The sequence below is a fragment of the Mesoplodon densirostris genome, chromosome 1 (genome assembly GCF_025265405.1).
Source record: "Mesoplodon densirostris isolate mMesDen1 chromosome 1, mMesDen1 primary haplotype, whole genome shotgun sequence".
NCBI lineage: Eukaryota > Metazoa > Chordata > Mammalia > Artiodactyla > Ziphiidae > Mesoplodon > Mesoplodon densirostris.
The window spans coordinates 205,903,617-205,931,058 of record NC_082661.1 but is presented as its reverse complement, the minus strand read 5'-3'; the positions used below and the strand labels follow the sequence as shown (position 1 = coordinate 205,931,058).

Here is a 27,442-nt window from a genome sequence, read left to right as displayed (position 1 = left end):
TGAGGAATCAATAATAAATGAATTTGGGGCACCCATGTAATTTAATACTTGAAAGAATTTTGGCTGATGGTAACTGGGTTTTATAGAACACCCACAGACCCAGAAGGAGCTAAAATGAAGACAAAAGCAAGCAGACAAGCAAAGCTAAAAAAGTGCGACACCTGCAACTTTGTCTGGTATGAGCTCCTGGCGTAAGTAAACAGCTAAGAAGAGATTCAAGAATACACCTGACATTCTGACTGCAGAGCCCACTGGGAGGAAGGAAAGGAGTTCTGTGCTTGGTTGATGTCTTGGCAACAGTTAAATAACTGAAAACAGGAGAGAGAGGAAACAAGAGAATGGCAAGCATGAACGGAAGCAACTGGGAGCAGCAATGACCTGGCTGGCAAACAGCAGATGCTGATGGTGGAGAAGACACCCAGAAACAAACAAACAGGAGCAGAACTGACGCCACACCATGGCGGAGACAGGAGCAAACACACATTCTTGTCTTTTAAAAGTCCAAATGAGAAACAAAATATTTCAATGAACATCGGAGTGGGCAGGTAAGTGTCAGAAATGGGATTAAAACAAACTTAATTGTTCAATATCGCTTCTAAGATAGCTCAGCCATAAAACCTTGAAAACATTTTTTACACTCATGTGCAAACACTAGTTACATCACTACCTTTGCATGTCATTTTGACACAGTAACAACGCACAGAAAACCTATACAGACACTTACTTATATGGTTTTTGTGGCAAGATACTAATCCGAGTCTTGTCCAGTATCTTTTTTAGCTTGTTCCTTCCCCCAACAGTGTTGGCTTTACTTTTCTTATTTACTTTTTCAAGTCCTATCACCTGTTCTACGTCTACAGCGAGATCTGGAATGGAGTAGCGACTGGCCTTTTTGATGTCTCCAATTTTAGGGAGGTGAGGGGCACCATTTCTCTTCTCTTCTGACAATCTTGTGAGAAGTTCTTTAAATACTAAAAAGGAAACAAACACCGCAAAACGCCCATTATAAGAATCTGAACAATTCAAAGGCGATTGTAGAACTTGGAAATATTATCTAAGTACAGACTTCAGCTATCAAAATGGTAATCTTGTAGAAAAACACTACTCCAATGAACAAATGACACCAAGAATCTGTTTTTGTATGTCTTCTGTCACTTCTACTCAGATTACGTTAAAATAGCACACTCTTTAAATGTATAGATATTTAAAATATTTATCAATAAAAATATCGATAAAAATAATGCTATGGTCCTCAAGTAGATTTTTGATTCAGATCTAATTATACACTTACATAATTAATTCTGTATCTATGCATTTTACTATAAATTTTCAATTCTTATGATGTTTGAATTATAAACATGACTTTTTTCATGATTAAGACTTAAATGCTAAAAAAAAGACCAAAAAAAGGGAGAAAAATGAAAGTATGCAAAAATGTAAAACACTTACCAAATAAATTGGTTTTTACAGTGATAGATAAGTGTGTGTTATTTCTAAGAATTTCCATGGCTTTTGACAGCTGAATATTTTCAAAGTTTTGACCATTTACTTCTAATATCTAAAAATAAAGTTATAAAATTAATTTCAGTTTCCCAATTGACTGAAGGAGAAAAAGACACCAGTATTTACCCTTATGTTTGCATTCAGAAATACCATACCTGGTCCCCTCGTTTCAAGCCTGCCTCGGTTGCTTTGCTACCTGAATCTACACTGTCAACAAAGATTCCAAATCCTTTCTCTGAGCCTCCAAGTAAGATGAAAGGCAAGGGAGCTTCTCGGGATGGTTTTGTGAGTGTCATCAATCTTCTTTTTGCTTTAGCAGCACAAGCAATATTTAACAGCCTTAGATGTCCACCCATTTTCTACAAGAGTTAAAAAAGAGTGGTTTCAAAGATGGGCTGAATAAAATGAACTTAAAGCTGATGGTTTATTTTTAAAAAATCACAAATATTACCTCTCTTTCCAGATTATTTTCAAATTCTTCTAGAAATCGAGTCATCGCAGGATCCCCTTCAAAGTCATTGAAGTGATTATTCACCCACAATAATACTACCCGTGTAACCTGCAAAATCAATTATTTTTAATAGGTTTTCTTCTTTCTAGTGCTAAAAATTTATGATTAAAGTCATTTCAAAAAAGTTATCCAACAAACAATTTACCTAATAACAATGAACAAGAAAAGTAACAACAAAACTCTCAGATTTCATTCATAAGAGGATGACCTTCTGAAAAAATATATTAATACTTTGAATGTGGACTCTACGCTGTTTGGCCGAGAAGGGTTTTGAATCTGTGAAGGATGGTAACTAACTTTTATCTTGCTTCATTTCAAAATACATTCGAAATAGGTCACAACAAAAACTATAATAAAATCAAAATAATACAAAAGAAGAAAGAAACTTTAACATCTACAATTCTGCAGGAAAAATGAGTAGCCTTTTCTTACCCTGCACACGTTTTCACTGAGCCCTACACTGAGCTTTTTGCGGGCCTCTCACTGTTGTGGCCTCTCCCGTTGCGGAGCACAGGCTCCGGATGCGTAGGCTCAGTGGCCATGGCTCACGGGCCCAGCCGCTCCGCGGCATGTGGGATCTTCCCGGACCGGGGCACGAACCCGCGTCCCCTGCATCGGCAGGCGGACTCCCAACCACTGCACCACCAGGGAAGCCCCTACACTGAGCTTTATAAAGAACAATACACACACTCACAGCTATGGAATATTAGCTTTGTACCAGCAAGAACTGTGTGACCTTCATTAGACTATAAGTTCCATGAGGACGACAACTTTAACTGTTATGTTCTAAGGGCATCCTTAATATTTATAACAACATCTAATTCTCAGTAAAATTTTACTATATGAAGTGAGTATAACTGCAACTTTAAATATAAAAGTACCTGTTTTATTTTATGAGTTTAATGTTCTAAATCTTGAATAACAAGATCAAAGAAATTTTCCATAGCATTGTTTTCAAGCGTTAACTAACCTCTTAAAGTGGGAAAATTAAGCATGCCATTCTAGCAGTAAAGAAATAGAGTAGACAGTATACAGTTAATCTTCAAACTTCAGTTAAAATACTGTTTATAGTATATATAGTATATAACCTGACTAATCACTCAGGAGTCAACTCTTGATATTTATATTAATTTTTTGTTGTTTATTTCCACTAATGCCCATTTTTCAAGTTTAGGAAACCCAGATGATCACTTCCCCTGAAACTATATCCTTAACACCTGACCTTTTCATAAAATTAAGGTTTTGTAGCTGAGAAGTCAACTTAGAAGTCTACTAGCCATATTCCAGGTTAGAAAAACGAGATTCCTAAATCATAAACTGAATACTACTGACTACCACCACAATAGCTTCAAGATGCACCAAGAGACTGCTGACAGCCAGGCACTACACAGTTATTCATCTTCACAGCAACCCCAGAAGGAGGCTGATTACTGTTCTACAAGTAAAGAGATGAGTAGCAGGAGGGTGAGATGACACAAGGTAAATGGCAGAGGCAATGCTAAGGCTAAGGACCTCGGCTGAGGTCTTCTAGGCCCGTGACCCTCAGATTATGAGATGAAGAGCATTACTGTCCAAACTATTGCTCTAGGGCCATGGGCGAGTCAGCGGCAGGGCCAGCGCTGGAGCTGGAGGCCTTTTGCTGCTAGTCCCCAGTTCTGGATTTGTACGCCCTGCCTCTCCCAAGTCGGCCTCAGGGAAACCAGGCCGTCATGTGGAAGGAGACATGAGTACAGGCCATGAGTAACTCTCAAACCTCACAAGACTAGTACTTTATCACCCACTCTGGCTTTGAAAAAGAGCTTGACTCAAGAGCTGCTGAAGAGGGTTTGTTCAGAAGAATTACATGACTGGGGCCTACCTGCCCGCGATGGTTCTGAGGGGATGCTGCTCGGGTACCAACTGAAAAACTGTAACTTTTATGTGGTGTACACTGGCCGTCCACTAAACCAGAGGATGCAGATTCCCATGGAACCCAGGTGATTGAGGGCTGTGTTTTAACAGAATTTGCAACAGAACTAAAGTTTAAACATTTGCTGGGGGGAAGGGAATCAAGATGGCGGAGGAGAAGGACATGGAACTCACCTCCTCCCACAAATACATCAAAAATACATCCACATAGGGAACGATTCTCATAGAATACCTGCTGAAACATTTGCTGGCCTATGTATTGGCCTTTGCGTTAAAAAGAAAAACATTTCTAGGGACTTCCCTGGCGGTCCAGTGGTTAAGACTCCGCACTTCCAATGCAGGGGGCGTGGGTTTGATCCCTGGTCGGGGAACTGAGATCCCACATGCCACATGGCGCGGCCCAATAAATAAACAAACAAATAAATAAATTGCAAGCCCAAGAGGCAGGGCTTTAAAACAACAAAAAAATTCTAGGGCTGAACTTAGAAATCTATAACAAGAACTAGTATGTGTATCACCTCTTTTTTTTTTTTTTGGCTTAAGAAGTACATTCTCTTATCCCATCAAAATATTTTGAACATTAAGTGGCATGACAAATATATATTAAAGTCTCTCTAACTTTGTATCTGAATGTTTCATAGCTGAAAGGAAACTAAAATGCAACTTCCAACCTTATCCCTGAGGCTCGGGTCATTGAACCACTCCAACAACTTTTTGCCCACTTCCATCGGGCTGCAGAGGAAAGTCCTATAGGTCAACAGGAAGTCCTCTATGAACGTCGGATCCACCACCGAATGCTCTTCCACCAAATGCATCGTTAATCTTTCTGAGGTGCCCTGCAACAAATCAAAGGCGTCATCAGCATCCCACATGAATGGCAGCTATATGGTACCTTGATTTCAAACCTTCAGCCTAAGATGAACTGGACAGTAACATACACAATAATGAATAAGACTGCTGTTCTTCCGGAGAGATAAAGATTTTTTTACAATTGATAACATTTAAGAGAAGCTACGCCTAAAAATGGAGTGGGGGCATCTTACACCATTCTAACGGGTACTACCTAAACCCTCCTGCCACGGGGCAGAGGCGTGTTTGTCTCACCTTGATGACGATGTGCCCCTTCCTTGTTCCCGTTCGATCAAGCTCTCGGTGTTCCTTCACCATGACGATCTCTCCTTCCTCTTCAACTTTTTGCATGTTCTTTTCTACTTGGTTGAGGATACGGCAGTAATCTTGCTGGGCTATGCAGACAAACTGGAATAAAATGTAAGTCACATGCTAATGATAAAGTGCTTGCGAGAGACCTATAGCAGTGCTAATGATTCAGTGTTTTAATTATTTAACACTGACATTTTCCCATGTCTCTCTCATACTTTCTAAATGAGGGCAGTAATGAACCTTAATCGGACTTCTCTACTTTTTAATGTATTTCCTCCTTGGTCAAGAAAAGTTTCATTTTTAGAATATTTATATGTAGTTTATATTAAAAATCCTAACAATGAAAAATATCAGAAGATAAAATTAGAATAGTTCTTTCTCACCACTCCCATCCCCCAACCTGTGACACTCAGAAAACACTGGGGGAGGAGAGTGGACTCTCAGGATAGATATTAAAAAGAAAAAAAAAAAAAGACTGGCTATATGTACATGTATAACTGAATCACTTTGCTGGACACCGGAAACTAACACATTGTAAATCAACTATACTCCAATAAAAATTAAAAAAAAAAAAAAAAGACACAACTGTGGGCAGAGCAGCAAAAAAGCTTTGAAGAGTCTATACGTGGTTTAAGTATCTGTTAGAATTACGGCCCTAATAGAAAGGAAGAATATGAAAAGAATTCAGAATAGAATAATGTAATAATGGATTGTAATCCACTCCATCAGGGTAGCTGCTGGGTGGTCTTTCTAGTTTAAGAATTGTAATGTGCAACGTGAATCCAGGGGACTGAGCTAAGTGACCACAACTTTTTTTAGATTGTGATTTTTTGCTATACTATCAGTGGGCAGGTACAAACCCGGGACTCTCTGGTGCTTAGGAAATCCTAGCGTGCTGATAAAATCATCATAAAATTGCTTTTCAGAAGAAATTCTCTTACCTGCCCCAACCCTTCCTCCCTGTGGTTTCTAGGGTCAGGTGAACTGATTCAAACCCCAGCTTTACTACCTCTCACTGTGGGATCCTGGGACAATCACTCGGTGGGCCTTATTTTACTATCTGAAAAGGGGAGATGATCATAAGAGCACCAGCCTCATAGGATTCTTGTGGAGGCTGAGTGAGATAATCCAGGTAAAACTCCTGAACTGTGCTAGATATACAGTAGGTGCTCAATAAATTTTATTTATTATTTAAAAAATAGATATTAAAACATAATTATCATTTAGTGGGTTTAAAAAATCTGAAAAGATTTTGAGAGCAGCAATTTAAAAATAAAGATGATCTTAGTAAAAGATATCAAAATTCAAAGATACCCAAGCAGTAGATATAACAAATTTGCTAATTATAATTGATAAAAGAAATCATTTTAGAAAGTCTGTTCAAAAAGGGTCCACAAAACAAGCTACGTATTTGTTAAGCTCAAATCACTACTCCTCATAACTGGTATGAAGGTTAATCCTTGCTCTTTTAAAGAAAAAGTTAACAAAAATATGCACATCAAGCAATTACTCCTCCACGACCCCAAAGATAAAAAATTTCAGGGCTCAGGGCAAACCATTTAATTACATTTCTTAGTAGTTTTAAAGAAAGTTACGAATGAATTCTAGAAATCACTTATTACACAAATTAGCCAGAGGCCAGTGAGGAAGCAACAGTAGATTCGTAAATAAAAATGATTGTCTTCTCTGAATTTTGAATAATTTATTCTTATTTTAAAAATCTGTTAGGGGGCTTCCCTGGTGGCGCAGTGGTTGAGAGTCCGCCTGCCAATGCAGGGGACATGGGTTCGTGCCCCAGTCCGGGAGGATCCCACATGCCACGGAGCGGCTGGGCCCGTGAGCCATGGCCGCTAAGCCTGCGTGTCCGGAGCCTGTGCTCCGTAATGGGAGAGGCCACAACAGTGAGAGGCCCACGTACCGCAAAAAAAAAAAAAAAAAAAAAAAAAATCTGTTAGGAATGAAGAAAGGATGGACATTTCTTTTTCTCCTTTAAGGTAAAAAGATGAAAAGAGGAAATGGTTAAATTATAATGTACGTAAGATAAAAGATGCTATAGGCATCTAAAATCATATTTTCATAGGACGTTTAGGCTTCCGGCTCACTATTCATGATGATACATTAATTTTTAAAAAAAATTTAAAACCAAATATTGTAATAATGATTTTAATGACAATGATGACATTATTATTATCATCATGATATTGCAGTAGCTTTATAGGAACTTTCTCACTTTATCCTCCCAACCAGCCTGTGAGGAAGGTATTACTATTATCCCCACTGTACAGATGAGGAAACAGCTGTGCCTTCAGCATTCTAATGTAACCAATGTCTCAGAAGTACATGCTTGCTAATTTAAAAAAATTATACATGCATATCAAAATCTTGGCATGACAAAAGGCTAATAATGATTATTTCTGAGCAATGCAATTTACAAGTGACTTTCATTGTTTAATATACTTTTCTATATTTTCCATACTTTCTGCATCATCAGTAAAGCTTTTTTACAGAAGTAGCAGCAGCAGTTCACACTCAAGAAAGAGCATACTATGATATTAAGTTTCTTCCATCAAGTTGATTGATATCATCTCACTAATTTTTCCATTAAGAGTTTAGAATCAAAAAGTTAAAATTCAAAAAGCATAGGCTTTTGTTGTAAGCAATTATGGATAGTTTAATATATTTTTTTAAATGCCAAAAAACCCCTACAGACACATATCCTTAACACGGACCACAGGTGTGTGTATGTTTAAAGTCTATGGTCCTGGGCCTCCCTGGTGGCGCAAGTGGTTGAGAGTCCGCCTGCCGATGCAGGGGATACGGGTTCGTGCCCCGGTCTGGGAGGATCCCATATGCCGCGGAGCGGCTGGGCCCGTGAGCCATGGCCGCTGAGCCTGCGCGTCCGGAGCCTGTGCTCCGCAACGGGGGAGGCCACAACAGTGAGAGGCCCGCATACCGCAAAAAAATAAAAAAAATAAAAAAATAAAAAAATAAAGTCTATGGTCCTTAGTTTCTTGCCTCAAAAATATTTTTAATTTTTTTCTTTTTACAGGGTAGGAAAATTGTTCCCCAGGTCTCCAAATAATTTTAGGTGTTCTTTCTTATACCCATTTTTAGAGAACGTAATTATATCACTTATCTCCTAAAAAAGAAATATATCCCTGAGTTAAAACAAGTACGTAGAGAGATAAAAAGAAAATGCTTTCTGAAGAGAAATGTACTAAAATTAATCTTCTTGACTAAGGACTTAAAGAAATTAGAATAAGTTTGATTTGAAATTCTTAGTGTCTAGACAGACATCTTTGGCATTTCTTCTGCAGCAAACTGAAATACCATCCAAAAAGGAAAAAAAAAAAAGGACTCCTAAACTGAATTTCTAATATGGCCATACAGAACTGCTATCTCAAAAGAAATAAATTTTACAAGAAAACATTTATTTTTTATGAGCAAATTTATTTTTGCTTTAAGAAGTTTTTAGGTATAACATGAAATTTATAGGAAAAATATAATTTTTAATTGGTAGGATGAAGCCAGTTGAAAATCTGTGAGTTATATACATAATTGTTTTAGTGAGGTTTTATACTGCCAGACAGGTGTTCACAGGTGAAAGTCCTGTATGATCTTGGCACTCTGATATGAAATAAAAATTCAAGCAAGATTTCATCTATAAAAGGGCAATGACTTCATTTCATTTATTACATCACTGGATAATTTTCTTTTGGGCACATAACCTCACAACTTTTATTTAGTAAAAATATTAAAAATGATAAAAGAATGAAGTAAAGTTAAACTTTTATCAACATAGAAAACAGTCAGCTTTCACAATATCCATGCAATTGCTTTCTCCTCCAAAACTTCTGCTAAAGTTCAAAGCATCACTAGCTCTCACGGTCTCAAGAAAACATGAGTCTCACAGATTTACCTTAAGACGTTAGATCTGTTTAAACTGGTACTTTGCATCTGCAAGGGAGTTCATACCTAATTGTTCACACAGGCATCCAAGTGTTCCCTCCCCGCTGAAGGGTGCAGGGCAGAGCGAGGCGATGCCTGGGTGTCACGGGTAGGCCCTAGATGTAGGTGGTGGAGAGAGGAAGGGGAGACAGAAGTAGAAGAGTGGGAAAGGAAAAGAGGGACAGGAAGAGGGAGAAAGAAAAGGAAAAGGCGTGGATGGGGAATGGAAAACCATGACCAATCACCTGGTACCAAAGGACATCTATGCCTGGCCCCGCCTTTGTCCTTCAAACCCAACAGGGGACAAGAATGGGAAGAGGAGGGGACTTCCCTGGTGGTCCAGTGATTAAGACTCCATGCTTCCACTGCAGGGGGCGCAGGTTCAATCCCTGGTTGGGGAACTAAGATCCCACATGCTGAGTGGTGTGCCCAAAAAAAAAAAAAAAAAAAAAGAGAGAAAAAGAGAATGCGAAGAGAGGCACACAGAAGGGAGCAGGGCAAAGCACAGTGCTGAGCACTGAGCACATCATGGGACCCAAACAGACAGAAATAAGTGTCAAACTGCATCTACTCATGCTGTGTCCTCAGGCTGAACTTGGGCTCGACTCTATACCACACTACCCAAGATGTATTTTGGGAACCCACTGAACTGTAAGGAAATGAGGGCCAAACCTAGCCAAGGTTGCTTCCTCTTGGTAGAGGGAACACCACTTTCGTTCATTTCATTCAGTAACCTTTGATTGCCTACAATGTGCTCAGTACAATGACACCCTCGTGGAGATCACGTTATGGACAAAAATGTGATTCTCACTGTTTAGTTCTCCCAGCAAGAGGAGGATGTGGCATGCGCACTTTCTGACAAATAAATGACATTTTAACAGAAATACGCTAAAATGCTATAATTTAATGCAAATAAGCATTTGCATTAAAATATCTAAATTCATTCTCCATGCCTGTTCTAATATGGAGGGAAGGAACGCAGGGCCTGAGATGGGGGGGAATCACAAGGGTGATTCCTGAACCCCTGATTTCACGTTCCTTTTACAGCGTGTGGAAAGGCCTGCAGAGTGAGAAAGACTTGGTCTGGCAGACGCTGCACCCTTGACCCTCTTTGTACATCCGGGAGTCTCGTATCAGGAACTACAGGAGTCTAATACTACCTCAATCAGAGTTTTCGTTTTCAATTAGAGTTTTCTCTTGGCGTCTACCTTGATGACTATCACTCTGGATTTCCCGCTGATTCTTCATCCAGTAGAGAGATGAACTGTCTTCCCTACAGCTACCTCCTCGTCCTCTCCCAGGACTCCCGGATATTTAAGGTTACCTGCTACATCTGACATGACTTCAGCACTCTTGGAATATTAAGTCATAATATTTTTATCAATTATTCTGAGACATTTCTGTGCCTCCTATATCACTTCAGTCCCAAGATTACAAAATTTCTAACAAAAGGGGTTGGCCAATTATGAGGTGCTAATGTAGGAGCTGAATTCTCAGAAACAAAATAGCTTTTACTCGCCCTTTAAGGACAGAAACGGACCTAGATGCTCTAGTGATCCTGACTTGCAGAAGGGCGCAAGGAGAGACTGAGAAGCAATAACAGGACAGAGAAACCTTTAACAATTTTCCAGTCCGTTTTGACTCAGTTTGGCTTTTTTTTTTTTTTGGAATATAATTCTAAAAGCTGAAATATCACATATGACCCCTTTTAAATACACATTTTGAGGCCAAATATAGACTTTGAGATTTATGTACCATTCTGTTTTCCTCTATTTTGCCAAATAATTGAGAGCTGGCTATATTAAGAAAGCTCTTCTGGCATTACATATTCAAAAACTGAATTTATAGCCTTTTTTTTCCCTCTCCATGGTGCTCACTGGAGGAATTATTTAGCAAAATTATTCTCTAAGTAAGATGATTTTATTTATAGTCATGGTCATTTTTCTTTTTAGTAAGTAAAACGCTTGAAATGAAAATTTAAATGAGCACTATTTTATATTTCTCAGACATTATAAAAATTCAATGATGTTCTTTTAGCATAAACTATATTCAGATGTATTTTAGACTAGACTAATAAATACAAGGAGCACTTAACATTAATTAGTCTAAGTCAACTCTTTTGGTTTATTTATATTAAAGTATTTTATCTTTCAAGGACAATTTTTTAAGATATAAATTATAAATACTTACTACTGATAAAAGCATCTTATATATATATATATATATATATTTTTTTTTTTTTTTTTACGGTACGCGGGCCTCTCACTGTTGTGGCCTCTCCCGTTGTGGAGCACAGGCTCCGGATGCGCAGGCTCAGTGGCCATGGCTCACAGGCTTAGCTGCTCTGCAGCATGTGGGATCTTCCCGGACCGGGGCACGAACCCGTGTCCCCTGCATCGTCAGGCGGACTCTCAACCACTGCGCCACCAGGGAAGCCCACATCTTAAATATTTTTTACACTAATATAGAGGTTACCTGTTAGATCGACCTAATTAAATTTCACATTTGGTCTCAACATTCTCTCTAGCCTTTTATTAAATGCTTTTAAATAATGAAAATTAACATAATATCAATACTGATATTGTTCTTTTTATTAGCAATCATTTCTTTACTATCAAGTGTTTCTACTGATTCATACCATGATTAATTTTCATGACTTCTAAAATCAATTCCATATCTTCCATGTATTTAGATAAAAATACTGTGTAACTGTATCACAGCATCTTTACTAACCTATATAATTTCTTTTCATGATGGGCATTTTACTTCCATATTTTTTGTTGACTAAATTATAAATTATTATTGAGGAAAATTTAAAAATACCATATTTATAGAACACCTGTTTTTTAATAGAACACATTTACAGAATGCTTAGCTCTGTGGAGTCCAAGTAACTTTACGGAAGATTTGTTTTTAATTTCCTGGAGCGTGATAACACTAAAAGTCATAGTTCTACTTTAAAATCTTCTTTATAAATCTAAAAGATGACCTGTTTATACAGGCTGAAAAATCTTACCTCAACTGCATACGTAAGTGTTCTTTATATTAACAGAATACAGAATAATGACAGTTTATACCTGGCAGTCATCCACCTTTGTCCTCATCACTCCTTTCATGTATTCCTTGTCCATAGTAGGAGAGACACCAAAACTATTTCCCATACACAGTATTTCTGCTTTTCCATCTGGGTAAGTCACTTCCACAGAACCATTCAGAATCACTGACCAGGAGTCCAGCTAGTTCCAAAAAATGAAGACAAAGCACAAAATAACATCATGATCATGAAGCTGTAAATGCTGGAATGGTCCCTAAAAATGATTTAGATCTTTTATTTTTTAAAGAGGGAACAAATAACCCAAGTACAGCTGACCATTCGCCAAGTTCACAGAACAAGAACTAAAGCACAGCCATGGACCCGCGGGTTTCCAGGTGCCTGCACGGCGCTCCGCTCTCCTAATGACTCTGGCTATTCCTCTCTTAAACGACACTGGGGGAAAAAATGTCTTCTGTTCCCCAAAACACATGTAAACAAGATAAAATGATCACCACAGCCTTGATAAGAATAGCATTTTGTTCTGACAAGAGGCATAATATTATGAACGTTTAACTTGCAAAATCTGAAAAGTTAAAATGTCAAAAATGTTTCTACCAGTATCATCTGGAATACCGCAAATAATAGAAAATAAAATAATGAACTTGGAAGACTCTGACACAAGGAGTGCATCATAATTCCTGAATGATTCAAACTTATTGTTGCCCTTGGTTTGTAAGGAGGAAAGAAGAAGAATGGGGTTTTTGTTCATTTGCTGCATCGAGCGAGGCTCACATAGAGACGTTATGAGTGGCAGAAATATTTCCTAACCTCTTCACCGTTGTTTAACACGATGGTCCCGGCCCTTTCCACCACCGCAAACACCATCACAGCACAGAGCTCCCGCCTCACCGACATCGTCATGTTGGCAAAAGCCGGCAGCTGGTGCATGAATTCGAGGAGTTGTTCTGAAAAGCAGAAGGCGTGTGAAAAAATGACAACTATTTCCCCAAACAAGCATTCAGAAAGAATGCTCTACAGCTCTTTCTTTTTAAATGCCCTACAATTCTGCCTGGTGAACAGTACAAAGACTTTAAATTATCTTCAGTACACGTTGGAGTTCTTGCAGGTATACGAAGAATTCTGTCACTGTGGAACTGGTGACATTTCCTTGTTGATTCAGGAGCAACAGGACACAGTGCAATTCAAATTCCAGTGGGAATGAAGAAATGAATAAACTTCAAATGGGGAATTTCTATTGAAAATGAGCTGTGATCTTATTAAGGCTTACTAAGGGATGAAATGATAAGCTGAAATGAAACAGAGCTCTGAGAATTCTCTAGAAAGTCAGTAGGTCCATTCCGGTGCCTCTGGGGCGAGTGGATGCCCAAAACACACAGCAGAAACAACCACCCTCACTCTAAAGATACTCCAGGATTTAGAAACCAGGGAATATTTTCTGTGGGTCAGACAGATCCATAAAAAGTAATCCATTAACAAGTTTACAACATTATATGATAAAGGCGAATTAAAATGGATAGATTATTTCTGATCCCACAGATGGACGAAAACAGAGTTTGCTCACTCTTCCTATTGGCAATGCTGTGGACAAACAGCTTCTTCTTGCTAAGAACTCCCTACTAAGTTCTTTCCTCACTCATCATCATGGCTGTATGAGATGCACGGTTTCTTTTTCACTTCACAAGGAGGAAACCGTGCGGCTCGAAGGCATAGAATTAGGAAGTGGCAGCGGCACGATTCAGGACTGTGCGGCTCCATGCTCAGGCTGGACATCACAGGTGGTGGTAAAGACCACAGGGCGTGTGTCAGCATGTGAACACTTACTAGCTGAATTACTTTGGGGAAGTTGATTCATTTCCTTAAGGCGTGTTTCTCTCACTTGGAAAAGAAAAAGATAATACCCACCTTCACTGGACAGTTCTGAGGATCAAAAGGAATGAAGATGATAAAGTCCTTAGCAGAGAGTAAATACGCAATACATGAGAACTGCTCTTATTGTCATTATTATCGTATTCATGGTATCGTTCAAACTTTTGGCTAAGTAAAAATTCTACTACATTTTTCTTGTCCGCACAAATGATACTGTCCTTATGCTCCTTCCTTCCGTCTATTAGGATTTAGTGATGAGTTTTATGTTGTTGGATATAGTTTGTTCATTGCAAAAACAATGTATAATATAAAGATATGTTCTGTGAAAACATTACTCTTCCACAGGTCAGACTAGGTGGTGTTTTCTGGTCCAGCTTGGTAACGTCTGTTCTGCTTAGACCCTACGTCATCCCTCCTGTATAAGACTTTTCATTACAGGGGTGGCTCTGGTAATCAGAAAGAATAACAGTGATACGTGGTACCCAGGGATTCTGTCCAACAAGACAGCGTTCTTCAACTTGACCCAGGCTGATGTGTCAGGACATCAATTTCCTGTTGCAACCAGCATTTTTAAAAAAGAAGGAGCGAGAGTATCAAAGTACATCAGTTATAGAAAGAATAAGTTCTGTTGAGTGAACCTTTCATTTCTGGAATGAGTAGATGTGTTTGTGTCCTGTCATAAAATATGTTTATGCCTGAGGGCAGCTATAAGGCAATTCTGAATAGCACTGCAAGAGATGACCCATACCTACTATCTGCGGGAGGTGGGACTCAGTGTTTTACAAATGCACTGGCTTTTTGACATGAAACATAAAGACAAATGAACAAATTGTGGTCCTCTGGCTGGCATATCCCTGTTAGTTCTGCTGTTACCAGCCTCTGTTTTCTTCAGCTATCACACCCCACCCCTCACTGTAAGGTATTAAAATACTAGCTATAGGTATTAGAACACACATTTCATTTTTTTCCTCTCCTAGTAAGAGCTAAATTTCCTTGGACAAGCAGAGATGCATGCTCTTAAGAAAAATATGAGACCAGAAATTAATTGTCAGAAATGTTCTAAATTTAACATGTTTAGACAGTAATAAAAGTCAAATTACCACCACACATGATAGGAGAATACGAAGCATATGAATATGAAGTATAAAACGTATTCACTAATACTTGCAGCAATGATTTGAAGTGCTTGCATGGACATTTGTCTTGCTTTCTGGAAGTTTCCTACTCTATTAGTGGGTCATGAAATCAATTTGTGATATATGAGTAGTGATTAACATTAAAAGATACAACAGAATAGAAAATATCTGTGTATCACATATAAGGATAAATAATAAAGGAGACAGAGAAGATATAATAATAGTAAATGTATATAATTCTCCAGGCTCAGTTGAAAAATTAAAAATAAACAAACACTTAACCAGACAATATCCAAGTATTTTTAAAACTCTCAAAGACTCAATAATGGTAACACTGGTTTTGTGATAGCTTCTATTCTATCATGTATTACACTGGAGGACTACAGCAATTAAAAAAATAAAGAATTTATATCACCAATCTTTAAAAAAATAATAAATATAAAATGGAAGCATTTGACTACAGGAGCTCAACATAAACCCTGATGATGCCCCAGGAAGCATACAGAGTAACAGGGATTATGTCAGCCAAGAATTCAGAGCATGGAATGAGTACTGAGATAGTTCCCAGGACGTATGGAGAGAAGCAGTGTGGAAGGGAGAGACAGGACAGCTTTATTCTACACGGCTTGGAAGAATCTGTCTGAATAATACATTAATGTGATCTACCTTACTTTGTTAGGAAAGAAATATTCCTGTTTATGAAAAATATTAGACATTCAAAAAAACTTTTTTCTAGTCAATGTAACACAAAGAAAAGCTGAATAATCAACTTACAGACACCAGAAGCTTTAGTCAATTCAGAAAATTCTTATCTTATTGCTTTGGTTTAATTTTATATAAGAAATAATTAAGATTTTAAAAAAAAAACCTGTGAATTTGTATGTGTGTGCGGTACAACAAGCGGGGAAGAAAAAAGGAATTCTTTGAAAGGGATCAGAGTAGTTCTCTACCTTAATGTGCCAAGGCCTCAAAACCAAAAATAAATTTGTAACCATTCAATAATTGAGTACCTATAGAGTTACGAGTTGAATCGCAAAAATCAATAATGTCCCTTTCTTCAAAGTACTGAAACAAAGGTATACCCAAGAATCTGAGGGAACCCAAAAGGAAGCTTTTTAATTCCTGCAGTTTTAAAAACATGATTAAATATTAGCAATTTTAAAAAATTAACTTATTTATTTTTGGCTGCGTTGGGTCTTCGTTGCTGTGCACGGGCTTTCTCTAGTTGCAGCGAGCGGGGACTACTCTTCATTACAATGTGAGGGCTTCTCATTGTGGTGTCTTCTCTTGTTGTGGAACACAGGCTCTAGGCACGTGGGCTTCCGTAGTTGTGGCACGCAGGCTCAGTAGTCGTGGCACACGGGCTTAGTTGCTCCGTGGCATGTGGGATCTTCCCAGACCAGGGCTGGAACCCATGTCCCCTGAATTGGCAGGTGGATTCTTTTTTTTTGTGTGTGTGTGTGTGTGTGTGTGGTACGCAGGCCTCTCACCATTGTGGCCTCTCCAGTTGCGAAGCACAGTCTCTGGATGCGCAGGCTCAGCGACCATGGCTCACGGGCCCAGCTGCTCCGCGGCATGTGGGATCTTCCTGGACCGGGGCACGAACCCGTGTCCCCTGCATCGGCAGGCGGACTCTCAACCACTGCACCACCAGGAAGTCCCTAGGCCTTATCTTTAGTGATAATGATTTACTATTTTAAATAAAAATATACTTGATAGGAGCAAGCATCTGAGTTATCACTGTTTACAAGCGTATTGGTATTCAACTACAAGTAATTCATCCAGAGATTATATCAACAAGCACATTAAAAAAAAAACAGTGTGGTGTTCATTTGTAGGAATCAGCATAGCTCTTCCTTCTAGAAATTCTGAGAGAGAAAACTTCTCAGATATGAAGTGAGAGTCTTAAATTTCCAATAGCTACATGTATTTGAATAATCATAATTTTCTTCCATAACTATACTAACATGAGCATATTCAAAAAGGATAAACCTCCATGTCAATCTGTTCATAAGCCATGTTCAATCTAATTTTTTATAAACCCTATGAGCAAGGATTCTTAAGATGGCAAACCAAACACACTTCCAATTTCATTCTCTCTTTAAAACTACAATAAAGTGATTTTGAAAAAGAAGTAGGATCTTGAAATCAAACGTATGGTTACCGAAAGGGAAACATGGGAGGGAGTGATAAATTGGGAGATTGGGATTGACACACACACACTAATGTATATAAAATAGATAACAAATAAGGCCCTGCTGTATAGCACAGGGAACTCTACTCAGTACTCTGTAATGGCCTATACGGGAAAAGAATCTGAAGAAGAATGAACAAACGTATATGTGTAACTGATTCACTTTGCTGTACACCTGAAACTAACACAACATTGTAAGTCAAATATACTCCGATAAAAATTTTTAAAAAAATGAAAAAGAAGCGGGCAAGGACAAAGAGAATAAGGGAGTGGAATAAATTTTGGACACTGGAAATCAGATGAACGTGTGGTATCAGTCTAGAGGAAGCTAAAGCCTATGTCTTCAGGGATGAAAGAGGACCACTTCACTTCATGCTGCAGAAGCCTCAGAAGACTTGTGACTAAGAGCACCTCAGGACCGGGGAGTGGACCAGGTGGAGGAGGGAGGGGGCTCACCTAAGGAGGAACAGGGATGAGCATGTGAGAGGCAGCTACGTCCTTTCCTCCAACAGAAATCTAGAGGTTAAGGCCCCCGGAAGGGTGACGGCAGAGGCACTTCTGTGCTGGGGGTGCAGGCACGGCTGGCTTCCCACCACCTCCTTCGGGTCTGAACTTCTAAAAGGGCATTGACAGTCCTTCCTTCCTAAAACAGCCCCCTGTTCGGTGCATTCCCTGAAACATCTCCCCCACTTTATTCCTCAGACCCCAGCAGGACCAGGGCTCCCTGTTTTGTTCCCACTGGTCTGCCAGGACCTCGGAAACCCTCAGTCCATACAAGGCGCTCAGTCACATCCGCCAATGACCGAATGCTCACTCCACACAGCAGTCATCTCTAAATAGCTAGCAGTTCCTATCAATGGCTTTAGTGGTATCTTAGATACCTAATCCAAGGTTCTGGTTTTCCATCTTTAATTCCCTAGTATATGTGCAGAGCTTAAATGGTACAAGGGTCTCCTCATACATGACGCTGGCTCCCTCAAAACACAAGCAACGGGGCTTCCCTGGTGGCACAGTGGTTGAGAGTCCACCTGCTGATGCACGGGACATGGGTTCGTGCCCCGGTCCAGGAGGATCCCACATGCCATGGAGCAGTTGGGCCCGTGAGCCATGGCCGTTGAGCCTGCGCGTCCGGAGCCTGTGCTCCGCAACGGGAGAGGCCACAACAGTGAGAGGCCCACGTACAGCAAAAAAGACCAAAAAACAAAACGCAAGCAACAAGCCACTCACATACGATGATGCCCATACTGTCCTATATCTAATCCCACTAGACCCAGTTCCTTGAATTTCTTTCAAATACATATTGGCCCAAAAAGAGCCAAGGGTTTGGAAGAGCAGATAATCAGGCTCAGGCACCGGTGGTTACAGATTCCAGACCTACGGGGCAGTGATGCTCTCAGAGGAAGCTGCTCTCACCGCCCCCAGCATCTAAGGAAGAAGCAGGGCCCAGAAGGCAGGCATGAACGCTACAGCACCATTACACAATCAACTCTTGCTCTGATGGCAAAGCTGGGTAAAGGCGACCCCGAGGAAGGAAAAAGCGGACACAAAGCCACTTAGACTCTTAACCTTAGGGCACACTTAAAGCCTCAACCCCCAGGTTCACGCAGGGCTCACTTGACATTCTGCTCTCTTCTTCCCCTGAGCCTCACCTTCCTACGGAACCAGAGAAGAAGAAAAGTCATTTACATGACAGCTTTACCAACTACCACCCGACTGACGTTCACACAAAGAAAAACTCGAGCTTACTAGAAATGGCGTGCGCAAGACGATTAACAGAAGTAATAATGTTTGGAAGACTATATTTATTTTTTTGTCCGAGAGTAAGCTAAGAAATGGCTCGTGTGGAAGGGTTTTATTAGGAACTTTTATTAGTTGTAGTCTCCTGAAGCTATGAACAAATTAATTGTTTCAAAATGTTTTCAACAACAAATGCCAAGGGACACTGATACATGAATGACCTTTTAGAGCCTACTATTCTTGGGCTCCATTGTATTACACAGTCTTACCTCTAAGTTCTTTAAATTGCGATGAGATTCGTTTTCTCACCCAGACTTACCAATGTCATCGTCTGTCCTGTCAATGGGGTCTTTCTCCAGGCAGTCTCGCACGATGTCCCTGCTCATCAGAGGGTCCGAGGCTCTCTCGATGTCCTCTTCGTCATCATCGTCCTCAGAGTCCACTGCTGTCTCCGGTAACCCACTCAGGTCCATCTCACCAGCCTCACTTTCTGTGGCCTTAAAACAGACCCCAAATAGATAGATAGATGGATAAGACAGACAAACTTTCTTAAGTAAATCTTTTGTGCCCCAAAGAAATAAAAACAAGTCTAGTTCGAAATATTAAATTTTTTCTCATATTAACTTTCCATAACTAAGTTAAATGTATTCAGTATTAACAAACAGTCATGCACTAGGCACTATAGAAAAGAATTACTTCAACAAAATATGAGTGATTTTTATCACTGTTGGAATTTGTAGTTAGGATTAATGACTATCAATAATTTTGATTACCTGTCATACGGCATTTGAAACATAGTAGAATAAGAAAAAGACAGTATCTGTTTTCACTCCATTTTTCAAAGAGAATGGCTTAAGCTAAGAGCTTAAGGGCGACAATTAATTCTGAACAATTCCTTCCCCCGAAGAATAGGTGTGTAGACTTATTAATGCCAAGAAGACGGAACCACTTCCCTCTTATTAGACAGTCTTTGTGAAAAAGTGAACCCCAAATCAAAGGTAACCTGGTAACTATGCAAACAAAACATTAATAATTACTTTGATGATCCCAGTGTCCACTCTCCAACTATAAATCACCAAAGGTGTGAAAGACCCTACATGCCTGTAGGTGACAGTCTTCTTCCCATTCCTCAACACCATTGAGTGGAGCACAAACCAAATTTCAAGTAATCAAGATCAAGAAAGAATGAGGTAAAAGTAAAATTAGCTCAGGAACGTCTGAAGGAACCAGGTATAACAGGAATGAAGAGACGGAAGGAAGTCTAAGTATGCTACTGTCTTTATTCATAGCTGCAAATCTGTAGCTACTCTCTAGTGCTGAAAAAATGTTAAATAAATGCAATGACCCAATCTCTTAAATTTTTTAGAATTTGTTTTTAATTCTGGAAAGAGACTCCAAGGCCTATTATGGTTCTGTGATTAAAAACAAATATTTAGGGCCTCCCTGGTGGCGCAGTGGTTAAGAGTCCGCCTGCCGATGCAGGGGATACGGGTTCGTGCCCCGGTCTGGGAGGATCCCATATGCCGCGGAGCGGCTGGGCCCGTGAGCCATGGCCACTGGGCCTGCGCATCCGGAGCCTGTGCTCCGCAACGGGAGAGGCCACAACAGGGAGAGGCCCGCATACCGCAAAAAAAAAAAAAAAAAAAAAAAAAAAAAAAACAAATATTTAGTCTGAATCAAGAGTCACAAATTTCAAAATGATCTCTTCTGTTGAGCTATCTCAAGTATAGATGCGTTATCCTTTTTAGGTTATTCTATATGCTCTTGTGATGATCATCTCAACGATCATGTACCTATGTATCATATTGGCCTCATCTGACATATGTACCCCGAATTTACTAACTGCTTAAGCATAGTAAGAATGAGTACAATTAAACATCAACTATATCCATTTCGAACATCATAAACGTGGTTTTCCAGATAAAATAGTAAATGCTTAGAAACACTTTATTATACAACTATTAATTTTGTAGAAGACATAAAGTTTACCAACTTCAAATAACTCACAGTCCACATGATTTTCAAAGACAATAAAGACATCTTATTTTTAAGAATAGGCAAATACAGATTAAAATAAATAAATGAAAGATGAAAATATAAATTGTTGAACCTAATAACAGAAAGCCAACACCAAATACTGACAATGTGCCAGGAACTCTACTCTAAGTGCTTCACATGTATTAACTTGTTTAACCCTTCAACAATCCTATGAAGTAAGTCACTGACTTTTACTATTCTCCAAACATATAAGTAAAAAGAAATTATTTCTCCAAGATCATGTTGCTGGTAATTGTGGAATCAAGAACAGAGCCAGGAATTCCAGCTCCAGAGTCATAACTACAACCTAATCTGCCTCTTTGTAAGAGATACTTAACACATGAGTGCAGCTCATAGAAGGATCTATACTTTTTCTATCATTTAGTTTAAATCAATGTTTAAAGAATAAATTGTATTATTATTATTATTTTTTAAAGAACACATATATTTATTTGTTTTGGCTGCTCCAGGTCTTAGTGGCAACATGCGGGATATTCGCTGCAGCCTGTGGACTTCTTAGGTGCGGCATGGAAACTCCTAGTTGCGGCATGTGTGCAGGATCTAGTTACCTGACCACGGATTGAACCTGGGCCCCCTGCATTGGAAGCATGGAGCCTTACCCACTGGACCACCAGGGAAGTCCCATATTATTTTCTTATCAACAAAGTTTCAGCTTTCTGAAGTCTTGGTTTATATCACAGAATATTTAATTCTACATTTTGAAGCAATACAAGTATGTGTTAATATTTTCTGAACAAAAAGAATTTTAATCACATTTCAGTTCCTTACATACGATTTCCTGAACATACATTATGAGAATTATCACACATTATAAGAAAAACCTATGGGGAAAATAATTGAAGACAGAATATCTAATGAAGACAGAATGAGTGAAAATGGAAAGTCTAACCTCTACAAAAGCTCTTTCAGCAGGGGCCTTAGTGAATACTGCTGCTTGGGTAGGACCACGGTGAGCAGAGGTGCTCCAGGTGGTACAGCAACAAGGCCTTGCAGCCAAGGCCAGAGAATTAATTAATTGTGGCACACTCAGCAGCGCACCTCTAATTTATGATTTTTTAAAAAACTGAAGTATAGCTGATTTACAATGTTGTGTTAGTTTCTGGTGGACAGCAAAGTGGTTCAGTTATACATATACATGCATATTCTTTTTCTTATTCTTTTCCATGATGGTTTATTACAGGATGTTGAGCATAGCTCCCTGTGCTCTACAGTAGGACCTTATTGTTACCTATTTTATACACAGCAGTGTGTATCTGCTCATATCTCTAACTTAAATCGTCTCTAGATTCCAGAATGACACTGAAACAGCATTGGATGGGATACAGTATGCCAAGGCTGTGAGCAGAGAAACTAGGCCAATATTGTTATCACCACCTTACTGCTAAAGCCTACAAATGTGACAATTTGCTAATGGTTGCTATGAGTACATTTTCACCTCAGTTTCATCTTGACATCAAAGATTATTATTCATCACCTTATATTTTCAAAGATACAATCAGTCCTCTATATCCACATTCTTTAATATTAGCCTAGAGTGAAGAGGCACTACTGAAGATAAAAATAAGAACAAAACACTTTAAAGTAATATAGCTATATAAATTAAGGTTTTTCTTAACTTTTAAACATCTAACATATGGTAAGAGATGAAAGATATATTTTACACCATCCCAAAGAAATCATTCCTATCATTTAAATGAATGATATTTAAGTCTTAAATAGAACAAAAAGATTTTCCAATGTGAGTTGGATTAACCTCTCCAAAACTGAACCCACCACCCCATCTGTGCAAACAATCATTAGTTGTTTTCTATTCCTGTTATGTGTATTCCATTGCTTAAGAAACTATTCATAAAATAACATTTATGAAACCAGTAACTTAGAAGATTTATTTTTATTTAAAGTAAATACCCATGTTTTAGAGACACAAATGTAGAGGACAAACGTATGGACACCAAGGGGGGAAAGCAGGGTGGTGGTGGTGGGTGGGATGAACTGGGAGGTTGGGATTGACATGTATACACTAATATGTATAAAATGGATGACTAATAAGAACCTGCTGTATTTAAAAAATAAAATAAAATTCAAAATAAAATAAAATACCCATTTTTATTTTAAAATACTAAAGAATTCCATTTAATAATACATCTTAAATAGAATTCAATCAACAAGTTTTTGGGAATCTACTAATTTCGTGAACAATGAGACCCTTGGAGACTGAGTGGAGTCCAAGGTTTAGTGAGCACTGACTGGTCTATGGTGGGTGGGGAGAGGGCTAAACTTGAGTGCCCGGAACCTGGGACTCACTGGGTTTACATCCGCTGAATGAACAGACAAAGCAGAGGTTAGTGGTTCAAATCTCAGCTCTAGCATTCATCAAGTGACTTTAACGAAGTCGCTGATCCTCTGTAGACCCAGTTTTGTCACCAGGAAGCTGGAGTTACATTTCACCATTCATAGGATTGTTCTTGGATCGAATAAAGGAAAAGAAAGCCAGTTACAGACCACATCAAAGTCCCTTCCTCAAGGGAACACGTTTCTACCTCTGTGCCAGCACCCCTTTACCCCAGCAATGAGCCTTGCATGCAATTTACACTGGCAGAATTTGCCAAAAAAAAACCCCCAACACTCTGTTAAATATCCCAACCCTTTACACACTGCAAAAATTTCCCTCAGGCTAACTGCACCCATTAAGTTCTAGCTAAATGGCTCACACGCTAATTATAAAAACAGTGATCCTATATTGAATGACTACTGTGTATCTAGCACTACATTTGATGCTTTTAGTACATAATAATCTTCATATCAATTCAGCAAATTAGGATTATTACCACTATTTTCCAGATGAGAAAACACGAAAGGAAACTAAATAAATTGTTCAAAACAAAACAAAATCTAGTAATTGTGCCAGGACTCAAAATCGGGTCCAACCAACACAAACTACTAAATACTTTGCACTATAATACTTCACTCAGTTTTCCAAACAGACTGTCTTCATAAAGAAAATAGTTAAAATATAATAAAGTAATAAAATGTGTTTTGCTTTGCTAAGTCATAAAACATAAAATTTACATTTGTATATAAACATAAAAGACTTGCTATTTTCTAGCTTCCTTCAAAGTACAATATTACTGAGATAATGCTAGTCTTTAAACCCTTTCATTCTAAATAAAGATATGCACACACTTATAGTTAAAAAGGTATGTGGGTAATTTGGGATTAACATACACACATTATTATATATAAAATAGATAACAAGGACCTACTGTATAGCACAGGGAACTATACTCAGTATTTTGTAATAACCTATAATGGAAAAGAACCTGAAAAAGAATATACATATATAACTGAATCACATTGCTGTACACTTGAAACTAACACAATATTGTAAATTAACTGTACTTCAATAAAAAATAAATAAATACAAGGTATAGAACAATGTCATTTAGGCAAATAACTCCTGTCCTAAATTAATTTACCTTCCACATATACAACATAACATAGATTTAGGTGCACATTACAGCTAAATAGTAATATTCTCAAGAAAAACTATTAATATTCTCAGATCAATGCTGAAAGCTCTATGATTTATTTAACTAAAAAGGGACTAAATATAGTTTGTTATTATGAATACAGTTCTTAAAACCAGTTTATTTGGCATTTTTAAGGATATCAAGTAAATGAAGAAACTGAGGAAATATTAAATGCCATAAAGCGCTAGTGAAGTGTTAATTAAAAAAAAAACAATGTAACTGCTACACGTTTATCATTAAGTACTTAAAAATCATTTATGAAAAAACTTTTTGCTTATTAAATATCTCACACCCACACATATCCCCATGTTTAGGAGGGTTGTTTAATAAGTAATCTTGAAACAAACTTTGTGCAGAATTTCAAACATACGTATGTAACCCAAATAGCACCTGAGTCAGACCCTGATATAAATTTAGGCTAGAAATTTATGTTGAAGGCTAACGCTGATGCTAATTTAACTGAGACAACAAAGTGAGTAGGCACTGCACACAAAGCCATATATATGCAGAAAGTATGAAAATATATTTGGAAATAAGTATAATGCTTGCATTAAGTCCAGTTTGTGTATCATAATTTATGCTCTTCCTAATTTTACACTAGGAATTTTTTTAAAATTTCAATATAGGATTTACCTAAAAGAGAAGAACAATTCTTTAAAGCTTTTAATGTAAATTGTTAGGTTTCTTTCCAAAAGCTACAATCCTAACAGGTGTAAGAATGTCTATCTATAAATATTTATTATAAGTAAGAAAGTCTGTGCTAATTTGATAGGAAAAATAGTTTCATATTTAAATCCTCATATACTCAATTACTTATGTCTTAAATATTTATTTAAGGTATAGACACGTGCATGTTCTCTTCTGCAAATTACCTACTCTTGTCCTTTGAATACTGTTATGCTATGGGTGAAGTATTTTTCTTATAATTTGCATAAGTGAGTTAAAAGTCTGACTTTAAATCTTTGTCTCAATTGCTCTTTTAATTATTAAAAGTTCTTATCATTCATTACACCATTAAGAGTTTGCTAACTCTTGGGAATCCCCTGGTGGTCCAGTGGTTAGGACTTGGCACTTTCACTGCTGTGGGCTCAGGTTCGATCCCTGGTTGGGGAACTAAGATCCCACATGCCCTGCGGAGCAGCCGTAAGTAAGTAAAGTAAGTAAGTAAGTAAATAAATAAATAGTTTTCAAAAAAGAAAAAAAAAGTTTGCTAACTCTTTAGTTTATCTGGAATTTAATCTTAATTATGATATGAAGTATGGTCATTAAAGTGGCCCCCCCTCCCCCAAAGACCATTTATTGAATAATCCATCACTTCATTGATTTGAGGTTTCCTCTATTACATATTACATCCTTACACATGGATTTCGTTTTGCTTGAACTCTGTTCCATCAATCTGCCTATTTTCGTACAGTTATTTCCAGTCCACCTAAGTCACTGCTCTGATAATCACACCATTTAACCAGGACCTTACCGTGACTGGAAATTGCATTGTCTCATGTCACCAACTTAGGCATTCTGCTTTCTGTCACCAGTAACTTCCTACTTTTCAGCTTGCTTTCATTGCCTTCCAAGGCAGCCCTTTTTCAAAACAAGCATGATCCTCAGTCTTCCAGGCTCTCTGAGCTTCGTGCCTGGCTCTCACACTCCAGCTTCTGCCCCCTAGTCTAACGCTACGATCCCATTCCTTCCACGCGTCTTTCCTGAAGGCCTACGATTTCCTGGCCCTATTCCAGGCTCTAGAGAGAAGACGAAGACAAGACAGAGAAGTCCGTGCCTCTTGAAGCAGTCATGCTGGGGGACAGACAGAACTTAGAAAGTGACAATCACTTCAATTAAAGTCTAAAAGACCAGCCAGGGAAGGGACCAACAATGTAGGACCTGCGTTTCAAAGGGTAAGAAGGGAAGAACTCTCTGAGGAAGAGGTCCTTAGAAAGGAAGGCTGAAAGGAATCAATGAAGGCCGAAAAGGAGAGAAAATTCTGGACAGCAGGCCTGGAAAAACAAAGCCCTGCGTTACAAGGAGCCTGGCGTGCTGTGCTGCTCCGTCTGTCTTTCCACTACACTCCTTGAATAAAGAGGCCGTCCCAGGGGAAGCCAAATCTCTGCTTTCTTTGTGTTCACTGTGGAGAAAACTACTTACCAGGGCAGAAGGAAATCACTCTGTATCTGAGGGCACCTACCCAGCTGAGCCTCTGATGCTCTGGTCAATTGGCTCCCCTGCTCTCCGAAACTATGATTTCAAAATGTGTCCCTCCTTGAGACTCTCCACCTGCCAACCCTCTCGCTCTGCAAGAAGGAACTCAGAGACCCCAGGCAGAAACTCGCTCAACTCCCAAACTCCCCACTCCAAATCCACCATCATATGCCCCTGTTAAAAGAGAGGAGGTTTCTTTTCTTAAATAAGCTAGTGATTCCACTTTGCCCTTGAATTCCTCTCCTCCAACCCTCTCAGAAAAATTATTCTAACTTTTTCTCTCCGGCACACGGCATTCCATGACAACCTCTTTGTATCCATCTCCTGGGCATTTATACTCGCTCCAACATGACAGCTTCCTCCCAAGTCAGAACTGGATGCACAAGAAAGGGGTCAACATGGGAGACAGCTGCCCATCACTGGAGCTGCTCAAGAATCAACCTGACCGACAGGAAGAGAGGAGAGGATTCAAACACAAGACTGGTCGCCAAACCAGGCGCATCTGGCAGATTTCTTCTCACCTTCAGAATTTCTGATTTAAAGACAACAGGGGATCTCTAGTCAATGTTAGTCATACATTCGGTAACCAAATCCTTAGTTACCTCTATGGATTTTTCCTTAGGAAGGATACAAACTTAC

The 27,442-nt window shown here is 38.8% G+C and overlaps 1 protein-coding gene across 7 annotated transcripts in view; it reads right to left on the bottom strand.

Annotated features, from left to right (window-relative positions):
* RAPGEF2 (Rap guanine nucleotide exchange factor 2) overlaps positions 1–27,442 on the bottom strand; it is a 249,480-nt gene that overhangs the window by 27,705 nt on the left and 194,333 nt on the right. For all 7 annotated transcript variants that reach the window (XM_060114714.1, XM_060114729.1, XM_060114723.1 and 4 more), the window contains 9 exons: positions 19,339–19,516; positions 12,894–13,030; positions 12,109–12,267; positions 5,027–5,179; positions 4,594–4,758; positions 1,955–2,062; positions 1,659–1,862; positions 1,450–1,558; positions 725–971 (listed from right to left, as the gene is read on the bottom strand). In XM_060114714.1, the coding sequence (XP_059970697.1) occupies positions 725–971; positions 1,450–1,558; positions 1,659–1,862; positions 1,955–2,062; positions 4,594–4,758; positions 5,027–5,179; positions 12,109–12,267; positions 12,894–13,030; positions 19,339–19,516 (1,460 nt within the window). The remainder of the gene's footprint in view (positions 1–724; positions 972–1,449; positions 1,559–1,658; positions 1,863–1,954; positions 2,063–4,593; positions 4,759–5,026; positions 5,180–12,108; positions 12,268–12,893; positions 13,031–19,338; positions 19,517–27,442) is intronic.